Genomic DNA, 10765 nt, shown 5'->3' on the forward strand with positions numbered 1-10765 from the left:
CTGGAATCAATTACCGACATAAGGTGAGGTATACCTGTATAACCATACGCTATTAAGTGCTGAGTCAGTCAGCCAGTTCGATAATTAAATGTAGGAGGTGTCTATTAGAAGATATATGGCATGTATCTCTAAAAAAAAAAAAAATTGAGAAAAATTGCCTATACATTTACCATTTTTTCTAATGAGTTATCTTCTTAAATTTTGCAAATTAAAATTTTTAATTGGTTAAAATTATTAATTAAAAAAGTTTTCAGAGTTGCAGAATTATTAAAATTTAATACAAGACATTTCATTAAATAAAAAATCCAGAAACAAAATGCATAACTTTTCCTGTGAAAACACATCATAATAGAATAAATTTAAAATTAGTTTGCGACACCATTCATTACAAGATTTTGTTCAAAAACAAATTTTAAATTATTAATAATTACAAAATTGCAAGTAGTTTAATTTTGAGGGTAGAGACAAGTTTTATCTAAAATTATAATTGCTAATAACAAGTAAAATCACAAGTCTGACTTTACTTGAGTTATGATCTAAACATGATCCCTGACTGTCTTCCCACTCCTTGATCTTTAATCTTCAAAATTTAATAGCATCAATTCCCTTTATACACAAGCTACTGCACTAAATTTCATTTCTTAATCATTACCCCATCCTGATTTATTAAACGAAATAGACACCAACACATGGGATTTTTTTCATTGCCATTTTTGGATTTAGGAGATTTGCAAAAAAAAACTTGGAGGATCAAATTTGACAAAATTCCAATATTTTCCTGTGTTGTAAACAACAAGCTGGGAAAGTAAAACACTGTTTTTATTTATTTTTCATCAATAAAGCCTGTAATCTGTTACAAAGCTATAAATTTATTAAATTGTCCCTTAATAAACTTTCCAAATTTTATAAAATATTAACAAACGTGAAAAAATTTGAATCAGTAATTTTGTTACACTATCAAAATTATTAAAACCAAAATTGAAAATGATAAATAGTGTCATTTTAAATTATGTTTCTCATTTTTTGTCCTTGGTTTTCATTTTTTGACTGATTTATTAACATCTGCCTTCAAATTGAAGGTGTGAATTGTGAGGTGCTTGAAAGATATTAAGATACTGTACTTAAAAAAATTTTGTCGACTAGACTGTGCACTCTCAAATTTATGATATTGCATAACTAACATTTTTAAGACCTCAAAAGCCATGTAATAACATGAAATTTTCAACATGCAAACAAGAGAAAGATGTTATGGATGTCACAATTTAAGTATTTAAACATTAAGTAAGCAACTGTAGTTGTATTCACGCAAGATGCAAGTGATGGACTTCTTTCTCCTGCAGTGTTGCTATTTTCCTTCTATGAAATAGAATGCAAGTATTTTGAGTATATGCTCATAAAACTTAAGTATTAGTTGAATTTTCAACAGACATTTCATTAACCTATCTTTATAACTCATTTTATACAGATATTTAAAACTTGGGAGATTTGAGCAGGACACCCTGTATAATATTAATATATTGAACATTTTCAAATGTTACTTACCTATTGTTGCAGCTAATCCTGCATCAAAAACATCATCTGTGAACCTCAGCAACAAACTAGAAAATTTTTAGAAAATAAAATCAATTAAAGTTTAGTGAATTCAAAATTTCAGATATATATGTAAAAAAAGATTATATGATTAATATTTTTTCAATTATTATTCAAATAAATCTATCAGAAAATTAATTCCTTAGCTCATATACTGAAACATCAAGTACAATCATTAGCTTTACTTTTATATAAAATTGTGTAATATGAATTTATAAGTTTTGCAATTAAGAAATCCATATTGACAATTAATGTTTTGAAAATATCAACAGAAAGAAATTACTGAACTGAAGGAAGATGTCATGATGATAAACTCATATTTTAAATAACTACAGCAAAATAATATTTAATAAACAACAACATTTTAAGCTAATCTGATAGGTCATCAGTTGTTGAATACACATTGGTTATCAAATTTCAAAACATTGTTTTAGTATACTTATGTTACAAATTAATATTCTAACAATATTAAGATAATAAACTCACATCTTAAATAACTCCAGCAACTTAATATCTAATAAACAATTTTAATAATATAAATAACTTTATAATTTAAAAGTTTAAGTATGCAAATCTAAATTTTAAAATAAGATAATTTTAGATTTGTGAATAATTCTAAATTAAGTATGATATATTAGATAATGCAATATACTGAAAAGTATTTATTTTTGCCAGCTCAGCATATACTTCAGAGTTTTCAATTTTAACACAAAAAGACAAATTTTCATCATTTAAGAATATAGCAAAAATGCTACAGTTAAATATTAGCTGTATTATATTCTGCATATGTTTCTTCTTTGTGATTTTCTTTATCATACAATCATTTTTTATTGATTAAAAACAATGTTTTGCTCCATATCCTCTGTCTAAAAGCTACGGATTCTTCCAACATTTAAAAGTGTCATTATATTGCCTTTCAAATCTTTTTTTTTTTTATTTTGAATAAGTTGATTTCCTATAAAAATTCACATGAACTAAAAAAATTCTAAATATTCTTAATGATTTATCCAAGAACTCCACTAAGGTATATTTCTGTATATATACAACATGATGTCATAAGTTATTTCAATTCTGCCTACAATCTTAATCTTAAAAATCTTAGTGTTTATTTCAACAGTTTTTATTTTTACTACTGTTAAATCATAACTACAAATATTATTATTATTTATTACAATTAAAACTGAATTCAATTATATATAAAAAAAAGAGATTAAAATATAAGAGACCTTTTAATTATATATAAATTGTGTTGCCAATCAATCAATAATGATAAAAGGCAACTGTTTTGTGAAATTTAAACTATCAATTTTTGAATATATGACTAAATTAATTCATTCTAATAGTCACTAAAGATTAAAACTAATTATTTAAATAGACCAAACACTAAATTTCAAACTATCATTAGGGAATTTCATGAGATGACATAAAATATATCCTTTTATTTATGCTAGCATTAAAATATACTAAAACTGTCAATAACTGCTAGATCAATTTAGCTTAGCGACCAATCAATTAAAATCTAAAACAGAATTGCATGGCATGGCAACTGAATTATGTGGCAATTGCCTGTAGCATCCTTATAAAAAAAAAAAATTAACAGAAAATTGTGTTGAAAAAGTATGATATTAATATTTTATTTTCATGTAATTTTTCACATCATCCTCTAAAATACTTAACTATCAACTTGTGTCTATAGTTAATGCAAAACTTCTTTTAATTTCAAATTTTACACTTTCTACTGAATTTTGTAATAAAGAAAAAACAATATCAAAGTAAAATCAGTTAAAATTTCTAAAAAAATCAGTACTTAACATCTTTCTATTATATAATAAAAGCAAGGTTATGTAATTAAGCAATTGCTGTAAAAATTTTAACATTTTAAAAATGAACTATTATATTTATTTATTAATATTTGATTACATATGGCTACTAAATTATACACACTTTGATAATGTATTATTTTATAATTGTTATTCATAAGCAAATTTGCAAAAATAATTTTAAAGGTCATTTTTATGTTTGAGAATTAACTGCATAAATATAATGGAAATTGTTGAAATTATTTTTAAAGCTATATTTTAATTGAGTAAACAATATACATTAATAACTTATGCAAATATATCATTAAATTGTTTAAAGTACTGATACCAGGTTGTAAAAGGTGAAAGTTAGACATTTCTAAACATGACTGGAAAAAAAAGTTCTAGAACATTCAACATGGATATAAAAGTAAATTAACTAAAGGGCATTTTATCATATTTTATTGGATATAAATCCATCAGCAATGTCTGACAACATGAAACTTTCAAGAAATTCAATGATGGAGATTTCTTGCTTCAAGATGAACTCCATCTAGGAAACAATTCCATTGATGATAATATTCTCCAGCAAGTGATAGCGAATAATCCATGGTTGACCACCAGAGAATTAGCACAATATAAGTATTCCCATAAAACCATCATCAATCTCCTTCATGCTGTTGCCAATGTGAACAAACTAGGCAAATAGTTGCCCCAAAAACTGACTGCTGTGAACAAAATTTGACAACTAACCATCTGCAATTCATTGTTCCCCAAGCACCACACAATCAACTGGCTTAAGTCAATTGTGAGTGAGAAGTGGATCTTACACTACAGCATGACANATTTGAAATAACTATAAAAGTAGTGAATCAAACTTCACAACAAAGATTACAGGCAGGAGATCCCAATTAACTATATACGAACTTCTGGTGCAAACCAAAAGTCAAGTTACTTCAATTCAAAAATTTTCCTCTAAAAGGAGTTAGATAGAGACCTGCATGACTATTGCTAACATAAAAATATGATGTACAGGGGCAAGACACTACTAATTTCAAATGGAAAGAATATATTTTAAATTAAAAAATTATTAAAAATAGCAGACCAGCATTGTGATGTCATAATAAATAATTGCTCATTCTAATACACATTCTGATAATCATAATTTCTGAGATGAAATAAAACAATTACTATTACTATTTTCATAAAGTAGGTCCAGAATACACTTAATAAGCAATTAATTAAAAGCACTTATATTTTTGATATACTTGATTACTTTTTTATTAAAAGAAAACTAATACAGTTAACATTGCAATAACTTTAGTCTCTCATATATAGAAACATTCAATCTTTGTGTAACCTGAAGATGATCCTAGAAGGATCAAAGTACTTTTAAAAACTCTTATTGCTAGTAAGAAGGTTTGGTTGTTTGGTTTTTATTGCATTTTTATCACATCACAACATGACAGTTCTTTTTATATATATACATATACAATGAATGTATTATATGAAATATATATACATCCAAAGTTATATTCCACATAATACTAACAATACACCTACCTGCTATTAATCCTATTATTATAATTGTCTGTATGCAGAAATTATTCTAATTAACAGAATTGACTTTTTTGTTTTTTAGTTCTGAAGAATATTGTATAAATCAGGGATGAACCTGCCAAAGTAATTGTACAGAACAACAAAACATATTTACTTTTCACAAAGTTCTTGACATATTCAGACTCAACTTTGTCATTTCTGGAAAGAAGCAAAGCAGTTTTTTATCTAGAGAATTTTAATAGGTTTTTACTTGTTTTAAAACTAAAGTAGTCTCCAAATATTGAATTTTCTCAAACCTCTTTACATTCAAATTCTCTTTCATTCAAATCTTATCTGAATCCTTCTCTATTTGTCTTATGTTTTAAAAACTTTATTGTTTAGCAGAAAATTCCAAAAACATAAAATATTCTTTTGTGATCCTTTCTTCACTTTTAATCATAACATTTAAAAGCTACTTTCAGAGGCTAGTTTAATTTCATTTTAATTCACATTTGACATTGTTCATTATTAAATACAGTATATTCCTTTGGTTGAAATGGCAGGAAATTTGAAAGAATGGCACTAACATGCATCTAGACGATGGCATTTTTTCAGCAACTTTGCATAATAAGTTTTGCTATATATTTAATATGATGATATAATCACATTTATCATATATAAATATTTTAAATTTATTTAAAAAATTATTCTTTAAAATTTAATAATATTTTTATTTATGTTAAAATAGATTGGCATAGGCTCAAAAATTGTGTATGTATATTATAGTATTGAACTTTACCAGTTCAATACTATAATATACATACACAATTTACATTGAATTTAAAATAAACACTATTATCAATAAATCATTTTTTCATTCACTGATTTACAATATAAACAAGTGAATATAACCTTTCTGCATGGTTACTCACAAATGAAATAAAACAGTGATACTACATTCAAAAAATATTAAAGCAAAATTTGTTACCAGTACTTACTTCTTTTTGAATTTATGGTTATATATATATATTCAGCAGTATCTAATGATGTTCAGATTTCAAACAATTATACAGATTTGCAACTATTTTGAAAGTAATAAAACATAGAATGAATGCAATTGATTATTATACTTCTTATGATCAAGAGAATTTTAGTAGATTTTCAGATATATACTAGTGATTACTAATACAGCATATTTTTCTTATCTATAATTTTTAGAATCCAGAAATAATCACATTTTAGAAACTAAACACATTGAAATCTAAATTATCATCAAGAATTATGATAATTATATAGTCACATATGAAACAATTCAAATTAATATACAAAAATATTTTAAAATAAACTTATTTATCAGCTTCACAAGTTATTCTATTTTACTGTGATCAAATTTCTGGGAAAAAAAAGCAAATGTTCCGAAACAAAAGCAATTGACCAAATGATATTTTAGTATCATAAATTGCAACAAATTTTAACATATGCAATAAAATCCTTCAAACTGAAAACAAGAAACTATCTCCAAAATCAGCTAATGTTTAAACTCTCTTCTCAAACTGCACTTAATTAAAACAATCAAACTTCAAACAATCTTTTGTTATGCAGCCTTTTTTATTACTCTTCAATTTTGATTCCAAGTTTTGTTCTGGAGAAATCGGAATCATTTGACTTGAAGAAGGTCAATCAAATGACCAAAAGCATTTGAAGAGTAATAAAAAAGACTGCATAATAAAACCTTGTTTGAAATTTGACAGCAAATGTTTAAAGTTAACTCTATTGAATACCTGCCAAAAACCCCTGATCTCATACTTCACAGAATAAAAAAAAGTCTACAACTATTAGAGGTCACCACCAAAACTCAAACATAGTACACGTTTCCTTGTCAAGCAACCTAATAAGCAAGCCATTGACATTGTTCATTTCAAAGTATTAGTGTATATGTTATGGACAAAGTGATTAATCAGGCATTATTCATAATGACTGGGCATTATGAATAATGACCAAATAGGGCGGGCAGTGTGATAAATATTGATTAATTTATCAAATTGACCGGTCATTATGAATACTGCTATCACCTAGTCGGGCAAAGTGATAATAATAAGTTGAGGAGTGATCATCTGACATACGCTAGCCAATCGGCACGCTGAGTTGCGTGTGCGTATCGTACAGCGTTTAGTACAGAATTTTAAACTTGATTAAAAAAACTCCACTTATTTCATTTATAAATATTTATTTTTTGTAAATTATATCAAAGTACTATTAACTATATTAATTAAACTAATATTAACGAAAAGTATTATTAACAATTTTTGGTATAAATTATATAAAAAATTAAATGCTTTTTAGTTTATTTATTTGAGCAATTAACATTTTCATGACATTTGGAATTACATAATTTTTTTTTCTTTGGTAGCATTTGCATCTATTAGATTTTCAACCAATTTTTCAGCAGCATTAACTATAGTTGTGGCCATCAGGAATTGATGACATTCTTGCACATTCTCTAAGCGAAATTTCTGCACCCGGTACATCTCCAACAGAAATAAAGTTTTCTTTACAAACAGTAAATTGGTTTCTGGAATATAATAGATTTAATATGCCATGTTTGGTACCCAGTTTGTAAAGGTTTTTATCTTTAACCGCAACAACGACACCTAAAATATTTTTTCCATCACTGCGGGCTCGATCTTCATCAGGTACACGAATCCTTACTGTATCACCAACAATAGCTGCTGTGTATTTGGAATTTGATGTATTAATCATTTTTTCTGCTTGCTTTTTAAGATTAAACAAAGCCCTTGTTTTAGACACACTTCTTATTTTTTCTTCTTTTTTTGGATCAATTGTTTGGATTGTTTCTTCTTCATTCACCAATTCTGTAATACTAATAACATCCTGGTTTAGATTTTTTTCACGTGAAGACGATGTAGATCTTTGAACTTCATCAGTTATATTGCTATGTAAGGGTGGCATTATCAGATAATATTTCATAATGTTTTCTTGGACGGTACCCGGACTTTCAGAGTTTGAGCAACTTTGACTTACTTCGTTGATAGTTTTAAAATGTCTCTGTAGATCCTCTTCCGTATTAACGTTGAACAACGATTCGTTGGGTATAAAATTCTTTAGTCCAACTTTTAACTTTGCTCCAAACATGGCCTCATAGGGGCTGCAGTTTATACCAGTATGATGCGCTCGATTTTTCATCAGTAGTACAAAACGTAATCCTTCCGACCATTTGTTAGTATTGTTAATCTCCAACCAAGAACTAAGCATATTTTCTACGTCTTGATTACATCTTTCTACTGAACCCTGACTTTGTGAGTGCCTGGGCTTTCCATGCACCATTTTTAACTCGGACCACATATTACACATTTCTTTGATAATATTATTGGCGAATTCTCTGTCATTATCGCTTTGTAGAATACTTGGTGCACCAAAAATTGTAAAAATATCTAAAAGAACATATGCTACTTCTTCAGCCCTTTTGGTTTTTAACTCATTTAATCGGTTGTTGAAGCAATTATTCATATCACTTAATGATTCCTCCATGATTGTTACTTTTGTCAAAGAAGAAAGATTAACTACTGGTCACATAAATTTAAAATTCGGTACTAAATGCAATACGCGTGAGCAAGTAAGATGTAAGTTCTGATTGGCTAAGATATGTCGGATGATCACTCCTCAACGTATTATCATCACTTTGCCCGACTAGGTGGTAGCAGTATTCATAATGACCGGTCAATTTGATAAATTATTGAAATTTATTACAATGCCCGATTTTGTTGGTCATTATTCATAATGCCCGTATTAATCACTTTGTCCATAACATATATATAAGAAATATACTAATAAAATTATAGTTTCCAGAATTCTTATTGCTATGAGAGGATACACTACTTGAAGATGTCACATATTATACAAGACAGATTCAAATATTTCCCAGAATTGGTTTATTACTCAAAAGTATGTGTACAATTGAGAAATCAAGCAATGTGTCCTTCAAAATATTGTTCTTTGGCAATCACATACTTTTGCCAATGCTGGTATAGCTGCTGAAAACATTTTTGGAAGCCATCTTGTGACAGCACCTGCAATGCAGATGTAGCATTCTGTATAACCTCATATGCATTCTTCAAGTGGCGTCTCTTGATGGCATCTTTCAACCAGGGGAAGAGGTAGAAATTTCATGAGGTCTGCCGTGAACATTCGTGGCACCATATGTTGGCAAACACGGTGCATGTTCAATTGATCATGTAGGATGGAATGATAACTTCCAACCAAAATTCTTGCTGTCTTGGCACTCTGATAAACTGACTGCTATCTGTCCGACCTCACAATCTCAGTACAACCGACACTTTCTCCTCAAACGTTGATGGACAACCACTTTGCAAATCATCAGCAATACTTTCTAGTCCCTCACCCAAAATCTTGCAGAACATATTGGAAATGTTTGATATTGACTAGATTGGACAGAATGTCATTACTGACAATGAAATAGCTTTGACAAAGAAATCAATAAAGAAACAACTACAAAAGACAAACCTAGACTAAAAACACTAAGAATTTGTTCAATATTTTTTGACACAAAGGAGAACAATTATTTAGAATTTTTCCTAAAGGCCAAACAATTGGTTAACATGTTCTATCTAAACATTTTATGGCAATTAGACAAAAATTCCTCAAAAAGACTCTAAAAATGATAGAAGTTAGACACCTCATCACAGTTATGCAAAGTTGCACGTAGCAATTACAATCATTACGTATCCCGCGAAACACGAAACTGCCAATCTTCTGCAATCATCCAATTCGCCAAATCTAGCATCTAATAACTTTTATCTTTACCAAAACCGAAAAAAAACTTTAATAGGAAAATGTTTTAAGCGAACTGAACTCATCCAAGACAAACCAAAGAAAATTCTGCAATCTCAAAAAGAAGCTGATTTTTCTAAATGTTTTCTCAATTGGAGATATTGTTGGAGAAAATGCCAAAGCATAGAATGATCACTTTGACTCAAATACAGATATGTATTACAATTACAGCAACAATAACTTCAATTAGAAAGTCCATTTTAAATTTTCTTAATTAGTTAAGAATAGCATATAATTTGCATGCTAATCCATTAAAAAATGATCAAAATAGCCTTTTATTTTAAAATTTTTCAACAAATGAAGTTATTTGTTGCTGCAATTACATTTGTGTAATGAATCTGCTATTTTTAAATATAAAATCAGGTCAAACCTTTAACATTGTCCTTTTTGCGTTATTCAAAACTAAAAGATTTTTTTTTTAACAAGAACTCTTCACAATTAATAATTGTTTATATGTTTTAAAAATTTTCAAAATATTATATTTACCTGGATTTTCCTACATCGCTTTCTCCAATAATTAGAATTTTTAGGGTTGTTAAAACTGCGTCTTCCTCCATTTGTATATTAATTTCTTCTTTCAAATTACAACAAACGAAGTAAAGCACAATTTCCTAATTTTGCGAATTTCACAAACTGCGTTACGAATGACGTCACCTAACGTCATCTGACGGACGAAAGTGTTTTCTTTGTTTGATTATTTATGCAGACGTGTTTTCATTTTATTATATTATTTATTTTCATTTGAAATAAAATAATTTTTTATATTATTAATTTTTAGAAAGTTTACATATTTACATATCATGTCGAGAAATCATTCTCGGTATCAGTTTTTTTTTAATGAAAAAAAAACTGTAGCTTTCCTTCAGCGTAATCAAAAATAGTTAAATACGAAATTATGATTTAATAGCACTAATAGATTATAATAGGTTTTTTTAAGACGACCGGATAGTCGAGCAGCAAATAATATT

General features: G+C 27.7%; 1 protein-coding gene across 1 annotated transcript in view; it reads right to left on the reverse strand.

Annotated features, from left to right (window-relative positions):
- Positions 1 to 10473, reverse strand: part of LOC111618038 (ras-related protein Rab-18-like) — a 32385-nt gene extending 21912 nt beyond the window's left edge. Inside the window, exons 1-2 of the mRNA XM_023359457.1 lie at positions 10284 to 10473; positions 1543 to 1598 (exon numbers count right to left, since the gene is read on the reverse strand). Coding sequence (XP_023215225.1) covers positions 1543 to 1598; positions 10284 to 10354 — 127 coding nt within the window. The 5' untranslated portion in view covers positions 10355 to 10473. The remainder of the gene's footprint in view (positions 1 to 1542; positions 1599 to 10283) is intronic.
- Between the last annotated feature and the right edge of the window lie 292 nt (positions 10474 to 10765).

Source organism: Centruroides sculpturatus, unplaced genomic scaffold (genome assembly GCF_000671375.1).
Source record: "Centruroides sculpturatus isolate CEXI.00-Female unplaced genomic scaffold, Cexi_2.0 scaffold47, whole genome shotgun sequence".
NCBI classification, from domain to species: domain Eukaryota; kingdom Metazoa; phylum Arthropoda; class Arachnida; order Scorpiones; family Buthidae; genus Centruroides; species Centruroides sculpturatus.